A 21639-nucleotide genomic window follows, 5' to 3' on the forward strand; every position below is an offset into this window, starting at 1 on the left:
TCGCCGCCGCCGCCGCCGTCACATGGACCGGCGCCGCGGCCAATAGCAGGTGCAGCTGTCACGCTCCAGCACGGCTCCGGCTGGCGGGCCGAGCCCCGCAGAGAAGTTCCGGGCAAAGCAGGCGCAGCGAGGCGCCGCCTGGCGGGAAGCGGGCGGAGCACAGCGTGGCCCAGGGCGAGCGGGCGGCAGCATCGCGCCGGGTACACCCCAGCTGCCACCGGCGAGCTATGGCCGTTGCCTGTACGGGCTCGATGCAGCCTGGTAGCATAGAGTCGTAGAATCAATCGTTCTGGTTGGAAAAGAGCTTAAAGATCATCGAGGCCAACCATGACCTCACTCTCCCAAGCCTGGTGCTACACCATGTTCCTCAGCACCACATTTCTGCGTCTGTTGAATACCTCCAGGGAGGGGGATTCAGCCACCTCCTCAAGGAACCTGTTCCATTGCTTGAGAACCCTTTCAGTGACGAAGTTTCTTCTAATACCCAACCTAAACGACCAGTAGTGCAACTTGAGGCCCTTTCCTCTCATCTTGTAACTTGTTACTAGGGTGAAGAGACCAACCCCACCAACCCCAACCAACCTCCATGCTCCTGTCAGTTATAGAGAGCAAAAAGATCTCCCCTCAGCCTCCTTGTCTCCATACTGAACAGCCCCAGTTCCCTCGGCCACTCCTCTGAATACTCTCAGGCCATTCTCTGAGCAACTCCAGCCCGAATCTGAGCCGGGTGCTCACGGTGTTCCCTCATCAGTGCCGAGTACAGGAGCACGATCGCTTCCATGGTCACACTCTTGCTTACCTAGGGCAGGATGCTGCTGCCTTCTTGGCCATCTGCTCCTGCGCTGGCTCATGGTCAGCTGGCTGTCAGTTCACATGTCCAGGTCTTCCCATGCTGGGCAGCTTTCCACCCACTCTTCCCCCAGCCTGCAGTGCTGCATGTGACCCAAGTGCAGCACCCAGCACTTAGCCTTGTTGAATCTCATCAACTGGCCCCAACCACAGCCCAGCAGCTGGTCATGGCTCCTCTAGTGGCAGGGACCACATTGTTTCTCCTACCTGGGGCCAGTGGGCACTGCAGCTGCTGGTTTGGTGGGTCTAGCACCCAAATCATGATCTCATACGAGGCCCTAGGGACAGTTTGTGGATGTGCCACAGCTCTCTAAGAAATGTGTGATGCCACCAGTTGTCCTAGGTGGGTTGGCCTTGTGTGTCCTGGTGAGGAAAGCCACGCTGAGGCACAGTGTCTCTCCAAGCACATGGCATCCAGTCATGGAGCAGGCCAAGAGGGGACTCTCAGGGCTCTACTGGAAGACTGATCCATGCTCTGGTGTGCTCTATTGTCCTTGTATCCAGAGAACACCAAGGAACGAACTGACTCCTGTTAGGCCAGGTTTCCAGCAAATATATTGTGAAGCAGAAACCTTCCACACAGAAGTTTTTCTTTTCTCAGCAGTTAGAGTACTTCATTAAGGCACCGTGTTCCCAAAGAAAAGGCTTCAATTATTATAATAGTTCTCATTTTTGTAAGTGCAAGCAAAACAAAACTCAATATTATCACACATCTGCATGTCCCTGGGGATTTCACTTGAGCTCCTCCTGATTCATGCCTGTGGGGGTGGTGAGAGGGGGAGGAGGAGGCAAATTAAGTGCAGAGTCGTTTTCCAGAATGCATTCAAGAAACCTCATGTCGTAGTTAGTTGTTCCTGGCATAATTAATGATAGCTTCCTTCCCTCAATGAACTAAACACTCATTGAGCTGTATCTGAAAGTAAACTCCAGGAAACAACTGCAGCTATTATGTTCTAAAGGTCAGCTTACTGACTCTTCCTGAGAGTAATGTCTGACAGCTTGGGAGGAAGCACTGAAATGGTGGGGAGGAGCAGATGAGATAAAGGCCTGGCTGCAGGACTTGGAGGAAAGAGGAAACGACCAACATCTGGCTCTAACATTTCAGTGTAATTCTCTGTGAGAACTCTGCTGATAATCCTTCAGCATGTGCTACAGAGCACTGTTCTTTTTAGGCATGTAAACTCATGCACCTAAAAAGAAGCCCTCCAAATAACCAGCAAGAAAATATTTTGTCTGTAATATATCCAAGATTAGGTAACACTCTGAAGTCAGCTTTTATCTTACCTAAAATAGTCTGAGCACCATGAAGCATGAAGTGGCCGCTGTCTGTGCTTGGGGATAGTTAGTGAAAGGCTGAATTTGTTGAATGAATCTGAAAGGTATTTCCAAAGTCTCTGGTATTAAAAAAAAAATGAATTCTGTAATGATTCTTCCCATATAATAATCTGAAATTCCCAAATAAAGCCCAGCAATTAGCTGAAATGCCCCCCCCCCCCAAAAAAAAGCTTGACTAAAACAAATGAATATTCCTGGTTAGAGTCACTTCTCCCCCTCACTCCCTTGTGATTTGTAAAACCTTGGAGGATTACTGAGCTGCAGCAAGTCATCATCACTTGTTATTTCATGGCAGAAGTAAATGGGACATGTAGCATTAATAGATTTAAATCTTTTAATGCTGCTTTGGCACAATCCAGAAGGCTCAGCGAGGGCAAGTCTTGTATTAATAGAACCTCTGCAAATGCTACTTTTCAACCACAGAGCAGCCAACAGAGTTTGAAGTTCCCTGTTTAAAAACAATTGACATGGCAACAGTTTAGAAGTGCTCTGAAATCACATGTTATGAATATGATTCATCGCGATCTGCCCAAATGGAGGTGGGAGTGGCAGCTGCAGCTGCCAGCACAGTCACCAGATCTCAGCTCTGCCAGGCCCACGTTACTCCCTAACACATCTGTGTTTGGGAGGATTTCTTATTGGCAAGTTCTCAGCAGAGCTAAAGGGGGAAAAAAAATAGGTTTTGCTTGGTTTGGTTTATCTGTGGGACACAGCTTTTACCCAGCTTGCAGCAACTGCAATGAGAAGCTCTCGTGTTGTAATGTAAGATTATTAAAGTGTGTATGTGTATAATTTGATACTTCAAGAGTGACTTTTTGACAGGACACACGTTTTTTAAAAAACAAACGGTCCTGGTGTTTCTTAAGGTGTCTTAAAGCCATCTCTTGCAGGAGAAACGTGGGAAATGTGCCATTGCTGGTTCCAACAAACTCACAAAGGTTTTCTGCTCTCTTGTCAGTAGCTCTGACTAAAGTTGCAGGCTGTTATTTGAGGGGGCAAATGGCATTTTTTTGTTCAATCATTTGTAAAAGTTAATAGCATATCAAAAGTTTGCTGAGGAGCATAAGCATTTCAAAAAAAGAGATGACCTGATTCAGAATCAAGATCCAGAAGTCAAACTGCACCACGTATCTGCTCTTGATGCTAATGCTACCAAGACTGTGTCATTCTCGTGGCAATTACAGACCTTTTTTTTCTCTTTGACTCAGTTCTTATATCTCCCATGCACCAAAAATAGTTCCAGCCAGCAGAAACTATTCATGACTGTGTACCTTTCGTACAAATAGGTTTGATTTGTGAACAGAATTTATTTTCAGCCACCTCTGTCTGTTGCTCTTTTTGGAAAGAGCTTTCTTTGTTCATGTCCCTGTGTGCTCTTATGTAAAGCTTTCCTGAAGATTTGGTTGGGGTTGTATTGTTGGGTATTTTTCTGATTAAAAGCTTTCAGTTCTTACAACCTATTGCTGCTATTATATATATCTATCTCGTTCAGAGCCTAGAGAAAATAACAAGGGCTATAGATGCTAGCTGGAACTGGATTTTTCAATAATAAACACATTATTTAAAGATTATCACCAAAGGGCTTGGCAGAATAACCAACACTTTGGCTTTCTGCCTGTAGCTTTTCATTCTCTTTGGGTCAAACGGCTGATTGTATGCAACACCCCACTTTTGGAGACCGTCCGACCGGCTGTTCCAGACCCGCGGAGGCACAGGGCTGGTGATGCGTGGCTAAACTCTCTGGACGACGACAGCCACCGCTGCCTACCTTGGGATGTAAACCTGCTTAAATACACTGAAAACACCTAGACAACCCAGAACCGTGAGGTAAAAGTTCTGTCCTATCCCAGTGACATGACTATTTACGCCCTTACAGCTACGAGCAGCTTCTTCTCCCCACCTTTCAGGGGCACTTCGCGCCCTCACCCTCTCCCACTTCGCACCCGCGAAACCTCCGCGCCCGCCAACACACAGGCGCCTCCTCTCTTCCCATTGGCTCCGCCTGCTCGCTGTCGGCGGCGGGACAGCCAATAGCGTGCAGCGCTGTGGCAAGGCCCGCCCTCCGTGAGGCGGCCCGTTGGAGCGCGGAGCAGGGCGGGGGCCTGGAGGGCAGCTGGCGCCGGGGGTCGCCCGCGGCGGACGGCGCCCGGTTGAGGCGGCGGCGGGGGACTGCGCTGGAGCGCGGCGGGTGGCGGTAGAAGCGGCCATGAAGGTGAGCGGGGCGGGTGTTCCTCCAGCCGGGGAAGCGTCTTTTCGCTTGCTGTGGCTAGGGAGGAGGGGGGCGATCCGGGCGTGACTGGGCCGGGACCCCGGTGGGGCGGGCCATGCTGCCCCTCCCTCTTCGCCTCAGCCTACACGGCCTGGCCGCTGCCGCTGTTCCGTTACCGAGAGACATCCGGGCTGGGGGCCGGCTTACCGAGGAGTCTCGGCGCCCTTCACTGACTCAGCAGCCGGGCAGGGCCTGGAGCCTTCGCCTGAGGCGAGCCCCCGTCCCGATCTCCCCACACCGACCGCGGTCCATCCTCGCAGGTAACTGCGTTCGAAGGAGTGGCGGGGTCCCGGACGGGACAGAGGCGGTGCCGGGGGGTTGTACCCGCGAGGGAGGCGGTGGTTGGTAGCCAACCTCTGCCGTGGGGTGCGCGGGGGGGCCGGCAGCAGCTGGCGGCGGGGCCGGGCGATCGCAGCTTCGCTCCCTAGACGGGCTGCTGCACGTCCGGGGTTGTCGTTGGGTTTTCGGGTCAGGGCTGAGGGTTGTGAGGACCGGAGATCTCCCAGTTCGGCGAGTTCTGAGGGCTGCTTGATCTCTGAGAAGGCTTTGCTTGGACACAGAGTAGGTGTAAAGACGAAATTTCAGCGAAAAAATGAGAAAAATCCGTTCTGCTGCTCTGCTCTTGGTTTGCTGGCTTTGGTAGCACTTTTTTCTTGCACCAGTGTATAAGGAGCAGCAAGGAGGCTCCCTGGGATGGGTGTCTGTCTCAGTTTATATTCTGATCAGGTTCCTAAATGGCCTTAAAGCCAAAAACAGCAGAGAAGTTCGAACACAGTACTTTGCCCCTGTGGGAGTGCACTTAAGGTGTGGAAGGAGAAGATAGCTTATGGCAACTTGTGAAGAGAGAACGTGGCAAGTGGTGGTTGTTGGAGTGGTTCTGGTGCAAAACTTGGCAAGGTTTTAATTAATTCTCAAGGGAAGGAGGTTTTGTTTTCCTGTATCTCATTTGTCTCCTGTTGGTGCTTTTCAGCGTGGTCTCATTTCTTTTACAGAGTAAGATGAAGAGCCTAGACAGTGTAATTCAGTTATTGGCTAATGACACTAGTGCATCAAAAGACTCTACTGCTGACTTAGGTTAAGGAGAGAATTAAGGATGCCCCCGTGTCCTTACCTTTAACCTTAGAATGACTGAATGTCTGGTAATAAGTCTAATAAGATTTTTTAGTTTGATATTAACAATGTTTATGTATCCAAAATGGGTAATAATAATTTCCTAAGTACATATTTATTTAGTGTTGATAGTGATGTTTGAGCAGTCACAGGCTCTTAAATAAGTCTTGAGAAGCAAGTGTTTAAACCATCAGCCAAAGGTTGTAGTAACAACTGTTTTATGTCCTTTAGGTTGTTGTGTGTCCTGCTGCTACTGTGATTCCCTGAAAAAAAAAACAGTCATGTAGTGGAGCAAGTTGAATTCTGACAGACCCTTTTGGTTTATTTAGTTTTCTGCGACTTTCCTGTAGCTACTTTAGATCTAACACTAGTTCATCAGTTTTTAAGAACATGTGAAGGATTAATGTTTGAGCAACTGACACTTAAGAAAAACTCTTGAGGAGTCCCAACTTTCAAAGCTCAGAACTCTCTGGGATTGAGCCGTTGGTTTTCAGGACCTATTTCTGAAAAGTTAATTACTCATGCCTACTAAATGAGGATCATTATGCACAGCTTGTTTTGTATAGGAAAATTTAATATTGATCTGTTTACACTCTTTATTAAACAAGTCTCAATTTGATGATAATCATTGCCACAGAAGCCTGATGTCACATTGAGTGCAGGGTGTATCACTGAATGCAGCCGTGAGCTGGGGTTCCTTGTGTCTGGGCTGGAGGTCAGGGAAGGGCCACTGGAGCTCATCCTCTTTTGACTCAGTTTGCAGGAAGCTTAGGAAGATTTTTTTTTTGTGCCTGAAATGCCCACAGTGTGGATGCTTCGTGTTACACCTGGGATGAATTCTACTCCTGAAAACCTCTTCAATTACACTAGTGAATTTAATTGGTTTCACGTACCTCTGATGTCACTGCTGCACATAGAGTTGTGTTGTACAGCTCAGAAGCAGAATGGTCGTGTTCAATATTTTGTTGTATGGCAACACGTAATGCCAGCTCTGAACAGTAAAAGTGAAATGCTAGGTTAGTGTGGGTTGGAGAAGTGGTTTTGGTGCTCCATAATTAAGGAGCTTACATGAACATGTTGGTATAGAACATGTTTGGTCCTGTGGCATTGTTTCTCACAGCTTCTCTAATGCAGGGTGAGCAAGGGTTCTTTTTTTACCTCTGTGCTTAGTGGTTTGAAAGGAGATGTTCTGGCATATCCCTGGTATTGTTCTGAGTCCACACAAATGTAATAGGACTGTGTTTGGTTCAGGAAAAAGGTGCAATTTAATACAGAAATTAGCCTAACTACTACAGGAATATAAGCACCATCATTACCAAGCTCAAGTGAGTGCTCTGGTTGCTTTAGGATTTAGAGCAAGCACTGCAAGTATCAGAGCTATTATTTTGTTTTCATGCTTTGGGACAAAAAAAAAAAGATACTGCTCTGGAATGAAACCCATAACAGCTGTAGCCAGAATTGTTAAGAAAAAAAAAAGATATAAAAAAAATGATTGTTTAAAGGAAGTTGTGCCACTCAACTTCCTTTTGAAAAGAGCCTGGTGTGATTCTTTGCCTTGTTCTTTCTTTGTTTTCTGTAGGTTTCGGTGAGCCCCATGACAGTGATTAAACACATGAGTGGAACAAGTTGAAGTCCAAGTTCCAGTTTTAAGTAGAATATGCACTTTTGACAAACAATCTAGTGCTAAAGGCTTTCAAGGATAAAAAGCAGCAGTTCATGTATTTAGAATTCTGGGCAGTGTTTCAGGATTGTGAGACTCAAACTCAAAATCCAACCAGTACAGAAAGTTTTATTTTAATTTCAGGTAAACATTTTGTAAGACAAAAAAACAACATGTTCAGGGAGATCTTGAAAAGCATTTCTCTTTCAGAGAAGATAACTCATAACTAGTTTCTAATGAAGATTTGCTCTCTTCACATGAGCTGACTCAATCTTCATACCCTCCTTTAACCCCCTGAGGTTGTTGGCCTGTCTGTAAACAATATCAGTGAGTGGCTCTATAACGCCTGTTAAACCAATGTTAACACTTCCTGCACTTCCACTTTGTTGAATACAATTCCAAGAAGTCACACTGACAGACCTTAACTCTGTTTATGGAGTTCTTGGTTGCCAGGGAAAGACGTGTCTTTGCCTGTGCCACAGCTACAGATGCATTCCTCTCCCAGCTGCGAGCCAGCACAAGAATTTTAGATTCAACATGGCAGACCTCTAAGTGCAGCCCTTCAGCAGAGGCACAATATAATGTTTGTTCTTTTGAAGTAAGTTCAGTGGTACAGAGAGCCTTGAGCACTCTGTTTTCCTTGAAGAATCTCATTGGTAACTCCAGGGCTGTGTTTGAACTCCTCTACCATTATGCTCACATTGATGTAACTATGTTGTTTGTGGAGTTCTGCTGTGGATAGGCTGAGGGCGATCACAGAATCACAGAAACATTCAGGTTGGAGAAGACCCTCAGGATCACCAAGGCCAACTGATATCCCTACTCTACAAGGTTCACCCTATACCGTATCCCCAAGGACCCCATCCAAATGACTTAAACACATCCAGGATGGGTGGCTCAACCAGCTCCCTGGGTAACCATGATGATGGTAGGATGATTTGTGTTAGGCAACACTGCCCTGATGGGTTCACTCCAGGGTCCCATACTGGTAAATTATGTTTGCTGTCTCCAGGTTGTTTCAGCATTGGAGATTGCTTGTTCCCATTTTGAAACCAAGAAGAACTGGTGCACAAGAATAGAAGCCAAAGTGTTGTGATAGAGTTGACATGATAATAGCATAGCTCAGGAAACCTCACCAAGAAATCCCAGTAAATGCCAGGTTGTTCGCCTGCAGTTTAATTGCTCACAGCACGAGCTGGAAGCTCTCATTCTTTGGCATCAGATGTATGGTTTCACCAGGAACTCTGCAGTTATTTGAGCTCTGTATGCATCTTAGATCCAAGCTCTCAGACACAAGTCACCTCCAGCATCAAAATTGTTGTAAACAGTTTCCATAGAGAGTCACAAACGTGAGATCAGTCTCAGTGCCTTTAAACTCAAGCTTGACAGCTGGTACATGTGCATCTTCAGCTGCCCTTAAGAGTTTTACAAAGAATGACTGAAAAAAATCTTATCTTTCCGTGTGTCTGGTAGCAACACACATAGCATCTCTGTCAGCAGAGATGACACACTTTAGTGTGTCCTCCAAGTAAGGTAAGGTTGTAAGAGTAAATGTTTTGCTGCTGCTGCTGCTGCTGGAAGTGAAGGTTCTTGCTTTCACCAAGTTCAGAAATCTTTTTCTGACCAAAGTTACTCAGTTTTGCAAGAACAACCAGCCTGTGATTCAGTTCTTTCTCATCTTTAGATACCCCAAACAGCTTCATTGCTTCAGCCAGCTTCTTAGGAGAAGCCAAACTAATTGGTGACGTATCTCTGTAGTGTCTGGGAGGTGCTTCTGCAGTCCAGAAGTACCACACATCTTCATGGTGTACACAACTCTCCACACACCACAGAGGTCATCTCTTCTATGGGTCTGTGACTGGTTTGGTTCTTGGAAGTCTGAGAATCCAGAAATGTGGGTTTTTCAGAGAGTTTTCTTGTGAGTCCTGTAAGAGCTCCATCAGTTCTGAAGAAGATCCTGCAGGAGACAGCTCTGCTCAGGCAGCATTTCGGGTTATGCTCCTCAGCTATGACTGGTGTTAAGTCTCGTCCTCCTTCACACTGTTGCATTGCCTTCTCAGATCCCTCATCTTTTCTGAGTGGAACTCTGCTAGAAAAGATGTGAAGGCAAAAGCTCCGTGTGCTGGCAGAGGCCTCTTGGAAGGAAATCTTGCCTGCTTTGGTTTGCAGCTGGGAAGCAGAGGTCGTCTGGCCGTTCAGGCATTAGCCTGCTGGATTCCTGCAGCTCTGGGGACACACCACATGCTTTTGGGATGATGACAGATGGAGCCAAGTAGCTCTTAAGTAGCAAGTCGCATCTGATGTGGACTTCCTGATGTTAATTCCCTTTGTTTGCTTTGTGAACATTTTCAGGCGGGAGCTACTTCCATGTGGGCTTCCTGCTGTGGGTTGCTGAATGAAGTCATGGGGACTGGAGCTGTCCGTGGCCAGCAGGCTGGTTTTGGGGGAGGCGCTGGCCCCTTCAGATTTGCACCAAATACAGACTTCTCAGCCTACCCATCCTCGGCTGCTGCAGGCACTAACATAGTCTGCAAAGCCTGTGGGCTTTCCTTCTCAGTATTCAGGAAAAAGGTGAGTGTATTTCCTGTTCCATAGTAAGTAATTGTGCTTGTATGACCTGGTCTGTAAGTGCACTGGGGGATGAATTTGTATCTTTCCTTAGATAAGGAAATCCGAGGCAGCAGGCCAGGGAGGCAGCAAGTGCCTTATTCTGAGCTCACAGGAAATTACTGTCAGGCAGCATTAGAGGTTAAGAGGTCTGATGTTCATTAATCAGTGACACATTGGATCTGGTCTGACCAAAAATTAGCAGATTCTCATTTGTAAGATACAGGTCTTGGCTTCAGCACCTTGAACATTAAAACAAATCTGGGATTGAAGATGATACCAAACACAGTGGTTGAGAGCTGGGATCAGCAAACCAGGTGATGGAAAAGCTAAAAACTTGCAGCTCAGTGTCACAGCTTTCTGTGAAACACATAGTTCTCTTTGGTTTCTGGCCAGGTTTAGTTCTGCTGTACTCCAACAGCCTCTTCATTTGGAGGCAGGTTAAGGGGTTAATGCAGATAAATAAAATGAAGGTTGTTAGTATTTCTTTGTATCATGACTGTCCACCAGCATCACTTTTTCCACTCAGTGACCTAATTGCAGCTCATTTAGATAAACACAAAGTCTCTTTTCTCAGTTGATTGTTCAGTTTTTCCCTTTTCTCTGCACCCTGTCATTTGCTTAGCAAACACTTCGTTGAGGTAAGAGTTGTGTAGGAATGTTTCCTGAAGCTAATACTAATTTACTAAAGTCCTGAAAAGCTTGAAGAGTTCAGATGTGTTCACAGCAGATGAGACGACCGTTTCAATTGCTGCTGAGTCTCGCCTGTTGTAGCTTTTGTGTGTTGCAGTGAGTCGTTAGAACAAAGCTCCCTTCAGAAAGGACATCTGGATGTTTGGGAGTATTTACCATGTGATTCATCTAGTTTAATGCTTGCTCTGAGTTCTTTGCATCAAGAAGATATATGTTCTTTAAAGTTCAGGGATTTCACTGGCTTTACACAAGAGAAGAGGAGTGACACTTAGTATACTGAAAAGTGTTTTACCATACCATAAAAGTGACTTTCAGTTTCGTTTGTTACAGCCGCAACATACTTCATTCGTTGCTTTACTGTGTTTTTCATTGAAGCCTCAAACGAGCTGACAGCAGTGCTGCAAAAGTGACATTGCTGTGGAACACCTGCAGAACTACTCGACAGGGCAATTTTCTAGACTTAAATCCCCAAAGTTATGTATTTCAGAATTGATGATTGAAACACGAATAGTAAACTCTGTAGCCTGGAGAAGAGCAGGGTCAGGGTTTGTTTTCTGTGACTTACTGAGTGATTATTTTCTGTCTCTCCCCAGCATGTGTGTTGTGACTGCAAGAAGGATTTCTGCTCAGTTTGTTCAGTCTTGCAAGAGAATATGAGAAGATGTTCCACTTGTCATTTGCTGCAAGAAACAGCCTTTCAACGGCCTCAGTTAATGAGATTGAAAGTGAAGGATCTGCGTCAGTATCTGATTCTCAGAAACATACCAACAGATACATGCAGGGAGAAAGAAGACTTGGTGGATCTGGTGCTCTGCCACCATGGATTAGGTTCAGGAGCAGACATGGACACTAGCAGCTTGCATTCCTCACGGTCACAGACTTCAGGGTTTTTCACTCATCCATTTTCTATGTCTGTATCGGTGTCATCTCAAGGAGACCTTGCGAGCAGGAGGGGAAGCGCAGGGAACGGAACATCTTTACGGGTATGGTAACGAGCGGACGGCTTGTGGTAGAGCACAGCTGGCTTCGTAGGGATGCAGCGCTTTGAAATGCCAGCTGGTGCAGTTCAGGGTGGCAGGAAAATGCCTTTTGTGCCTTTCACCTGAAACCAGATGACTGGAAGTGGTTGCTGGTTTAGGTGACAGAAGTTGATTTAAATCAGTAATCTCTAGCAGCACTTGAAACTTCAAAATGTCATTGTCATCTGTGATCCATTCGGTACAAAAGAAGATGTTTATAGGAAGTAGTATGTTTGAATCCTGATGAGTTTCCTTCTGTACACAGGGACAAACGGAAACGTCCTCTATAAATAATGATGAAGATGAAAGTGCAGAAGAGCAGGTGAGATGTGAACCATCCAAAGGGTACATTTTTGGCATGTCATACCCTGAAGTGTGTCATCTGTCAGCATGTAGTGCTGCCTGTAGTTTGGGCAGAGTTTGATGTGCCTATCTGCATGTTCCTGCTTTGAAAAAGGGCAAAATTTATGTACATATTCTTGCTTTTAAAAGACTAAAACTTTATCTGAGCTGCTCCAACTTCATGTAGCACCAAATCTGATGCTCTGAACTTCCCAGGAGAGTTAAGAATATGCAGTTGATGTGTTTCAGACCCCTGGATTGTCCAGAAAGCGAGCAAGGGCATCGTTGTCCGATATTTCAAGTCTGGAAGACATTGAAGGGTTGAGCGTTCGGCAGTTGAAGGAAATACTCGCCTGTAATTTTGTCAACTACTCAGGCTGCTGTGAAAAATGGGAACTTGTGGAAAAAGTCAGCAGGCTGTACAGAGAGAGTGAGGAAAACCACAAGACACGTAGGTTTCTATTTTATTCCCACTTTCTTGAAACTCCTTCTTTTCTGGTTTCCGGTAGCAGGTTCTTGCCAACTTGGGCTGCTCAGCTGGAACAACTGGAAGGTGAATTTTAACAATTCAGGGTGCACCTAGAGCAGTTGAAAGTGCTTCTAGTGAGTAACTGAAGCTTTCCAGGATTGTGCTGGCTTTTTGAGGCTTTTTCCCAAAGCTCAGAGCGCTCAGCTTTCACGATGAAGGTAAAATGGCACAACTGAGAACCGGTTCCTCAGGGAACATGAAACTTGGCACCTTCATGTCCTTTATTAGGTTTCACAAAGCATTAGTGAGAGAGCAACTTAGTACCTGCCAACAGACCAGAGCGGTTCAAGTCTTTTACTGTGGTACAGAATTAAAAGCTACAGGGGCAAAAGTCCAAGTGTTTTGGTCTCAGTCCATGTTGTCACAATAAGGTGGTTCTGTGGCTGTAGCTCAGACACTAGGATTCTTCCACCCTCTGTTGTACTCAACAATCAGGAGTCCTTGTGTGGCTGTAGTACATCCCCAGACAGAATAATCATGAGGAGCAACTTCCTGTTGTCATACCCAGCTGGAAAGATGCCTGCATACTGCAGTCGGGGTGTCCAGAAAAGGGGACTGGAAAAATGCATAGCCCTGGGCCACTGCACAGCCAGGTGGTTCCAGCATATAGTCTACAGAGACTGGAATACTCAGCTGTGACATCATGGGCTAACTGGGATGAGACACATTATAAGGGTGGGGGACTGTTAGAGACTGTCAGAACATGGCTTGGGTGAGATCCTCAGTTTGAACTGCAAACCAGCCTGAAACCAAGTGTCAGGTGGGGGCTTTTGTTTAATGTAGTCTGCCAGAACTTTCAGTTATTGCTAGGGGCTGGTGTCAATTGGTGATGAAATGTGACAGTTCTGTCACCTTTATGGCCTACTTAGGGCTTCCACTTCTTAGTCTGCTTTACTATTACTGTGTTTAATCTTCTGTGGCAAGTGTTCTGCTGAACAAAGTAAGCTTGGAGATGGAAAACTAATGTGCTCTGAATTTTTAATCCAGTTACCTCACCATCTTTATACTCTGAACTGAAAATGGTCTGAGTTTAGAGAGTGTAGCCAAATATTGGATGGTCACTGAGGGTTTTCTGTAGTTCTTGCTTCTTTGCTGAAGGCAAGGCCTGTAGATGAATTCATAGCTGTGGGCCAGGAAACCTTGTGATCAGGGAGCAGCATTGCTTCACGCTGAGTTAGCTGGTGTTTGAGTGGCTGCCTGGGCTAGCAGTGAACTGGTTTTGCAGGGCTTGTGTGTGTGAGACCTCTCTTTTCTGCTGCTTTCCAGAGGGTGAAAAGATGCAGCTGAACGACAACGACGACAACCTCTGTCGCATCTGCATGGACGCCATCATCGACTGCGTCCTGCTGGAGTGCGGCCACATGGTCACCTGCACCAAGTGCGGCAAGCGGATGAGCGAGTGCCCCATCTGCCGACAGTATGTGGTGCGGGCCGTGCACGTCTTCAAGTCTTAAACTGCGGCCAGAGCCACCTTTTTATCACTGCCCTTCTGGGATCCTGGGGGCAGGAGTGATAAAGGGGCAAACATCAGCTTTCTAGCGCCCAATAAACAGCATTTGGAACACCAGGATCTAGAAGTTCACAGAACATTTTTCTACAACACAGTGAATCCCAGGGGTGGGCAGGACACCTGTGTATACAGTGACTGCTGCCTCACTTGCAGCCCCTCAAACTGTTTACAGCAGTTCTTGCTCTCTTCTGAAGAACATCACCTCATGGCCCTGCAGTCAGTACTCAGCAGGTGCTCAGACACTGCTGCGCCGCCACATTAGCATCTTACCTTGTCTAGTGCATTAGAAGCAGCAACTGTAGTGGTTGAATATTCAGCTCTTGCCTAACTCTAGAATGTAACTGTGCCGACACTGTCCCCGTGCCAGTGTTAACAGCATAAACCAGGACTGCAGGGAGCACTGCCATTAACCGGACCTGCACAAAGCCCTTAAGCAGTCATCTGGGTTAGGCTGATTGCTTCGTCCCCAATGTCTGTCTTTGTACAGGGACTGTCTTGGTCATTCTGTGTGACTGTACAGAGCTCTGCTGCCTTGCAGGGCTCTGCTGTGTGCTGTCCAAATACCAATTACTGAGTGTTTTTTAGGTTAGGATTAAAGTATTTTTTTAAACAGGGGTACAGTAACCATACTGATTGTGGTCCTTAAGCCACTCATGCCTATTGTAACTCTTGATTTTACACTTGATGATTGTACGCCATGTGCCGACAACCTGACGTTACTGTGACTATGAATCAGGGTCAGAAACTACTTGCTGCTAACATGTGGAATGTACGTATAGCATTACTAACCTTAACTGGGAAAGGAAACTTGGGATTTCTCTAAAACCTGCTCACAGACCTTTCCCCCAAGCTGAGTCACTATTAACCACACTTCCTGCTGGCTGCAGCTGACCTGTGGTGCTGTCAGCCCTTGGCCTTGTCTCTAACTAGGCTTTGTGCCAGCATCAGGGGTAACGGTCCTCTTGGAGCAAGAATTTCCAGTTCTAACGGCATCTGTGACAGATGACTTGGGGAAGGAGGTAAGAACAGCTCTGTGTTGGGGGCAGGCTGCCTCTGGCCACGTTTGCTTAAGTTCCCAAGAGGTGAGGAAGGACCTAGTCTGTCCTGAATGGTTTATCCGTTCTGTAGGGTTGATCAATGAAGCTGGTTTCTCCTTTTCATCTGCCACATGCTCGAGAAGTAACAGAGCCAGAGCCCTGTTTTGCCTCAGCTGTGGTACCTCTTTCTGTTGTACTCTTGCACCTGTTCTTTCTAGCCAGCTCAATAAAGGTAAAGTAGCTGCTCCTCGAGGTAAAATAAGCAGCTTAGAAACACTGCTTGTTATTTTTCAGAAGGGATCAAACCTGTCCTGGCTTTACTTTTCAGAAGTAACTTTCTAATGGTACTTAAATCCTGGAGCCTCTGTGGGGTAGGTAGGCTAATGACATCCCCTCTGTGTTATTTCCACACAAGATTAATAAAGATTGGTGATGGGCTTTGTCAGCCTCTGTCTCTTAACCAGCTGTGGGAGTTCTCCTGGTGTTTTAACATTACTCTTGACATTTTGGTGTTCCTCCAGCTGCAAGAAGGTGTACATAGGTATTATATTTCCCCCAACTATATTGAAATATGCCAATTTTGAGGAATCAACAAAGAGCAAGTGCTATAAAGTGATGCACAGCATTAGGAGACTCTGCTGCGACTCCTGCCTTACCCCCAAGGCTGGAAGCCATGACTTGCTCCACGCTCCAACCACTATGTGACCCCATGGGGTCACCACAGTCACTCCCCACAGAGCAAAGCCCAAAGAACTCTGCCCTGGGATAGAAACTCCCAGAGCCAGCACCTGTTTTTGTACAATTGTTTATACAAATTCAACAAAGATAAAACGGCATCAGGAAGGTCTACGAAAACAACACCATACAACAATGGCACTTATGAATGCAGAGTTTTACAATCAGGAAATAACCATGTTATAAACCTTAAATGAGAACTCAACTCACACTTCAAAGAAAGAAAGACTACAGTTGACCATTTATTCTACGGCTGGACTCACTGTATAAATTAATTTTATATTGAGTACAAGAGCTCATGCTACAGAGTGAAACCCTCCTATGTGCAAAAGCTGGAATTGGAATTGGGTTTTTTTTTTTCTTCTTTTTTTTTCTTTTAAAACTTTGAGAAAAAGGTGATTTTCTATACAGATAAAAGTGTTTTACTTCAACTATAATTTACACCTTATTTCCACAACATGCTTATGTCACTTCTGAAGTATACAAAGCAGGATATAAACTTCCATTAAAACATGCTTTAAGTTGAAAGTATTAACCTACTTTTCCTGACCTGGGCACATTTGTAGATAGATACTGTCTACGAAGTATAGGTTAAGTTCTCGCCTACCATAAGTAAAGATAAAAATTGGCAATCAAAACCGAAACACTGGTAATGCATTCAAACATTGCATAAATAATTTTTAAACAATTTTTGTACAAAAATAGTTCTGCATAATGTAAGATGTAACAAAACAAAACGTGTTTTAAGAAGGCAGAAATGCAGTGCGTGGTCCACTTGAATGACACCAACTTCTTTTGTTGTTGCTTTTTGTTGTTGTTTTAAGAAATGAAAAGCAGAAATCAAATTTACACTACCAAGCACATGCTGTGGTACTTTAAATAACAGTTACTTCTGGGAGATTGGGCGTCTTCTGGGTGTGGACAATTATCAGCAATAACAGTCGCCTTATGAATTTGCATAAGAGCCAGTGCAGGACATCCCAGGTAGACGGAATTAGTGGCACGAGTTGAAATTCTTAACATGGGTAGTTTCGTGTTGTTCTCTCCTTGACAAGAGTTGTAAAATCCAATCGTGGTATTTTCCAATATTCCAAGTTCCCAACCGAAAATAAAATCCCTACATGTTCTCAGTCCCTTCCCCCCCCCCCCCCCAGTATTTACAGGTGTCCCTTAACTAACTCAGTTTTTGCAGAAGTTTTTCTTCCACTTGCCCAAACTGAACACTTACTGACATCTCTGCGATGAACTGCTCGCAGCCTTCCTTTGTCACTTGCTTGCAGTACCTCAGGTCGATCTGGCAGATGTTTCCACAACGTTTGAAGTAAGACAGGCACTGGTCAGTAACCTTATTGCAGTCTGATGGAGAGGAAAAAAAATGAACCAACATGGGGAGAAATTTAGCATGACCCGGGTTTGTTATCCAGCACCAGGGCTGTGGCAGGTCCTTTCTGCCCACCCTCTGCTGTGCCCAGCTGTACCCACTGCCGTTTCCTGATCCCTGTGCCTCTGTTCGTGTAAGTGATGAGCTCAAGCAAAGCAGGCAGATGTGCAGGGCCTTGGAAAATCCCCTGTGGAGGATGAGCAGGGTGCAACACAAAGCTGCAGGGAGTGAGGAGCTGGGCAGCTGCTGAGTAATTTACATATCCAGCTGCTTAAATGGAGCCCTGGGGGACGAACTTAGCCTGGGGCAGGAGAAGACCTGGGCAAAGCCTCCCCCATCCTGACGAGCGTTTCACACAAGCCTAATATCAAGGGGCATTTCCCACCCTCCCTGCTCCCCCCTGCCCTTGTGGTGCTCACCTGATAAATTAATTTCTGTTAAGGAATCCCGCGTGGTGGTTCCGACCGCGGTCAGCAGGTTAATAGACTGATCTGTGACGTGGTTACAGTAACTGAGATTGAGTTTGGAGAGCAGAGGCATGTGCCTTATGATCAGCCGCAAAGACGCATCGGTGATATCCAGGCCAGCCAGGCGCAGCTCCACAATGTTCCGTAGCTTGCTCCGGTTGTCGATCTGACCTGCAAGAGCAGAGGCGGCAGCAGGTCACTCCCACAGCCTTTCCCCATCCTGAGTACATCTGTGGCTCTCTATGAAATGCTCTGTGACACACAACACTGCTACCCTGCATCCACTTCAGATGCCTTTTGCCTGTGGAGCTTCAGAGGGGACACCAGCAGGAACGTTTGGACAAAACCACCTTCTGATTTCAAAACAAAAAGGGATGAAGGTAACTGCAGGAGCCCAGCAGAATCAGGAGGTGGGAATAAGCAATAGGCTGCGCAGTGCATGCCAGAAGGCAGATCTGATTTGCTCAAAATTTCACCTGAGCCAAAATCCAGGTGAATGTGGCATGATCCACAGAACTGCTCCTTCCCTCAACTGAAAGACTGTGCTTCCATACTCTCTAAAGTACACCTGCTGCAGCCTGAAGAAAGTCAGACAGAAAACCAACACAGTGCCTCAGACAACTGCTCAGCAGGCAGAGAACATCACTCACTACTCAGTGGCTTCCAGCTAGGAGGCCTTCTACGCCTCCACTTTCAACACCTGGCACATCAGGGAAGCCCTGAACCCCACCAGTGCTGGCTGTGGGGGTTCCTGCCCGATTCCTCCAAGGTGGACTAGCAGCAGAACGTGTGACACGATGGCGGGGACAGATCTCGTGTGCTCCTGCTGCCTGTTACCTGGTCTGTTATCTGTGGGTGGTGACAAGAGGTCTCTCATTTGTGCGTCTTTCAGTCCTTCTGCCCACTGCACATCCAGAGTTCGGAGTAATGGACAACTGGAACTACAAAGTGCCGACACTGCTATCCATGAGCACCCTGATAACAGCAGGTCTCGAAGACCTGCAGATAAGAGAAGAAATTGGAGCACGTGGCCTACCAGAGGGACATCCACGGTGATCTCTGCTACCACACATGGGCTGGGTGAAGCCCAGTGCCACACTGGCGAACCACTCCAGAGCAAGCAGAGTCTCTTCCTGCCCTGCTCTTCTCCATTGCTCCCATGACCTGCAACTCACTGCAGGTGACCACAGCTTCCCCCCATGCCCACCCCAGAAATCAAGTCACACAGGCACCTTCCACAGCAACAACCTCTTGATGAAGACCTGCTCAGATCACTCTACCCAACATGTGAAGCACACAATGTAACTCATTTTGGGTCCATTTCGGCCTGCTGATGCTTCATTCCTATAAATCCAGCTCCTCTCCTTGGACACCCAGACCCCTGCAGACATTCCTCAAGGACTGCAGTTTGGGTACAAAGCAGTTTGCTAAGTTCAGTGGTCAAAAAGCATCACTTACCTGGCAGTCTGTTGATAAGCCAACTCAGCTGCTTTTTAGATATATTTGTCCAGCTAAGGTCAAGGGTTACAGGCTGTCTCCTAATAATGCCACTAAGCATAAGTGGAGTGATGGATTTACAATGGTTTAAATCTATTTTGGTCCATAATCTTTTGTCACAGCACCTACCCAAAAAGAAAAAAAGAAAAGGCAAGAGCACTTAATTTGACACTGGTTTTGATTTCTACAAGACTTTAAAAGGTGTCATTAAACAGCAGGGAAAACTACAGCATTGAACTGAAAACAGCAAAACGAGTCTGAGCAACGCTCGGAGAAGAACAGCACCACGCCATGGCACCTAGGCTTGGAGTTTCTCCAAACACACACTGCAATAAAGCATGAGGTTATTTCCACAGAATTCCAGGTGTCAACAATTTCAGATCCCTTTGGAAGTCATACAGCACTTGCTAAAATCCACTTTCTAGCCTGAAGACAAGCCACACCCCTCCACTTACCTTGTGACTATGAAAGTCTGTTTTAAACACCACTGCCCTGATTTCCCTTGTGCTCCCCTCGCTTTAAACCAGTGGAGTTTGTAAAACGTGTCCCCTGCTCCTCTGTTTGGTGTGTCTGTGCTGCTCCTATCAGCATGGCTTACATGTTTTTATGCTCTTTATGGTTCTCTAAGGGCAATAAGAAGCACTAGCAAGTGCACAAGGTTCTGCAAATTCTTTTTTTTTCCCCATTAATACTGCACTTGAATGGAAAAGGCATTTACCAGCTTCCAGTGACACCAAGAAGGCCATGGAGGAGGCACTCCCCACACACCTTGCACTGAATTCTCAACCTCTCAACCTCCCTGCCATTAACAGTTTGTTAGTAGTGTGTTAGAACAGAGGCTCGGCTACCCTCGGCCCATCTGTGTGCACATCACAGTTGGATCTAAGGTGACAGCCAACAGGAGACTTCAAAGTGAGTTCAGTGGAACAGGTACGTCTGCTCACTAATGCCTCCTACTGCCATACAGCCACTGACCACATCAGTGCTCACACTCTGGCACCCCAGGCACTGAAGTGACACGCTGTGAGCAAACACAGTTTGTGAAGGATCCCTCCATCAGCTCTGCTGGCACAGGACACAGCCGACAGGATGGCTCTCCATGTCCCCTCTGCAGGGAACAATGAGCACATCCAGGGCAGATATTCACTGTATCTCAAATAGATATTTAATAGCTGAGCTGAACAAACAACTGTATTAGCAACCAGGAAGTCCTGGGGCAGAATGACACCAAGACTGAGCATGACCTAGACTGGCTGTTCCAGCAGGCAAGAACATTGTGGTGTCTAACTACAGAACAGGCTGCTCTGGATGCTACAGCCCCGGCAGGCTGACGCCAAGGCTGATACACACACACAATTCCCATCAGAAATGCTGGGAACTGCTGTTCTTGAGAAAGCAGAAGATGCTACTTCTCCAGACACTGCTGGGCTCATCCTCTCCATGGGCTCAACGAAAACTTTGCTGACAACCTCTTCTAGAAGGCTGTCACTTCCCTTCCAAGTCCATCCCGCTACACATTAGACCCAGCTCGGCCTCTCGCCCTCCTTACCATCTGTTCCAGGTCTTGCAAACTCTCATACAGATGCACAAGTCCCTATGACTGAGGTAGCTAAAGACAGCCATCCAGACTTCCCTCTGCATCACGTGGGCTGCCCCGTCATCCAGGGGGAGCGAGTCCGGAGGGGGGCTGATGGGAGGAGGCCGGATGACATGCCGCTCCATCTGAATGCATTTGGGAGGAGACAGCGAGGGCGGCGGCCGCGCGATTCCCCGCGGGGTGCTCCGCAGGCTGGGGATGAGCTGATGCCTCAGCTCCCGGGGAGTCCCGTTCAACCCTTTGCTGAACCTATGGAGTCTCTCACTGTTGTTCAGAGCTCGCTTGGGTTCCTCGTTCTCGCTCTCAGGTTCAGACTTGATGGGCTGGTGATTCTCATTGGCAAGGCTGTTCTCGGTTTTTTGGATCTCCTGGTTAAGCTCCTTGCTGAGCTCTTTGCTCAGTTCTTTATTGGGAAGCCGCCTTTTCCTCCTCATCTTGAACTTCTTCTTGTCCCTGGGCTCGGCACCCTCCGTGCTGGGACCTGCAGTGGGCGAGCTGGACCGCGACTGGTCGCTATCCTTGGACCTGGGGGGTGCTTCTGGCAGGTCATCCTCTGGCTCCTGCTTCAGGCGCCGCAGGGGTTTGATCATGGCAGTTCGGTCATCCGGAGCCTTCCACGATCGCCGCTGAAAAGGAAGAGACAAGAGCTGACTATTGCAGCACGAACACACTCAGCAGTACTTCACATGCTGATGCTCCACACAGGCAGCCCTGCCCGGGGGGGCCGGGCTGCCTGCCAGCGCTGAGCCCCACCCATCCCAGCACAAGGGTACATTCATCGGCCAAAGGTATCAAGTTCAAGTGCCATCATGGATGAGGAGTCCTGCTACCGGCTCTCTGGACTCCGAGAGAGTGACAAATGCATTTAGTCACCATGCAGAATCCTGTGGATTTCAGGGCCTCACTCGTTACACAGTGGACAGCTTCTATTCAGGAGATGAGCAGCACACCATTGACAGCTTTTTCCCAGCAGGCCAGAAGAAACCAGGCTTGGGCCACTCT

The 21639-nt window shown here is 47.1% G+C and overlaps 2 protein-coding genes and 2 pseudogenes across 10 annotated transcripts in view; 1 reads left to right on the forward strand and 3 right to left on the reverse strand.

Annotated features, from left to right (window-relative positions):
- Positions 1-4274: 4274 nt before the first annotated feature.
- Positions 4275-15420, forward strand: RNF34 (ring finger protein 34). 2 transcript variants are annotated; one of them, XM_064168670.1, is made up of 6 exons: positions 4275-4396; positions 9576-9794; positions 11117-11506; positions 11808-11864; positions 12134-12335; positions 13680-15420. In XM_064168670.1, exons 1-6 carry the CDS (start codon positions 4391-4393, stop codon positions 13865-13867), a joined length of 1062 nt encoding a protein of 353 aa, XP_064024740.1. In that variant the 5' UTR covers positions 4275-4390; the 3' UTR covers positions 13868-15420. The 2 variants fall into 2 exon arrangements, with proteins under 2 accessions (XP_064024740.1, XP_064024742.1); XM_064168672.1 differs by lacking the exon at positions 4275-4396 and adding an exon at positions 4445-4713.
- Positions 7255-7961, reverse strand: LOC135188903 (poly(A) polymerase gamma-like; annotated as a pseudogene).
- On the reverse strand, positions 7333-9049 carry LOC135189064 (poly(A) polymerase gamma-like; annotated as a pseudogene).
- Positions 15421-15749: 329 nt separating the features above from the next.
- The window catches only part of KDM2B (lysine demethylase 2B), a 123489-nt gene continuing 117599 nt past the window's right edge, over positions 15750-21639 (reverse strand). For all 8 annotated transcript variants that reach the window (XM_064168656.1, XM_064168655.1, XM_064168657.1 and 5 more), the window contains 5 exons: positions 20590-21263; positions 19002-19165; positions 18381-18542; positions 17496-17714; positions 15750-17051 (listed from right to left, as the gene is read on the reverse strand). In XM_064168656.1, coding sequence (XP_064024726.1) covers positions 16870-17051; positions 17496-17714; positions 18381-18542; positions 19002-19165; positions 20590-21263 — 1401 coding nt within the window. In that variant the 3' untranslated portion in view covers positions 15750-16869. The remainder of the gene's footprint in view (positions 17052-17495; positions 17715-18380; positions 18543-19001; positions 19166-20589; positions 21264-21639) is intronic.

Source organism: Pogoniulus pusillus, chromosome 30 (assembly GCF_015220805.1).
Source record: "Pogoniulus pusillus isolate bPogPus1 chromosome 30, bPogPus1.pri, whole genome shotgun sequence".
Taxonomy (NCBI): Eukaryota; Metazoa; Chordata; class Aves; order Piciformes; family Lybiidae; genus Pogoniulus; species Pogoniulus pusillus.

Coding starts and splice junctions, on each gene's coding strand:
- RNF34 (XM_064168670.1), top strand. Junction 9,795..11,116: donor TCTCAGTATTCAGGAAAAAG/GTGAGTGTATTT, acceptor GTCTCTCCCCAG/CATGTGTGTTGTGACTGCAA. Junction 11,865..12,133: donor ATGAAAGTGCAGAAGAGCAG/GTGAGATGTGAA, acceptor GATGTGTTTCAG/ACCCCTGGATTGTCCAGAAA.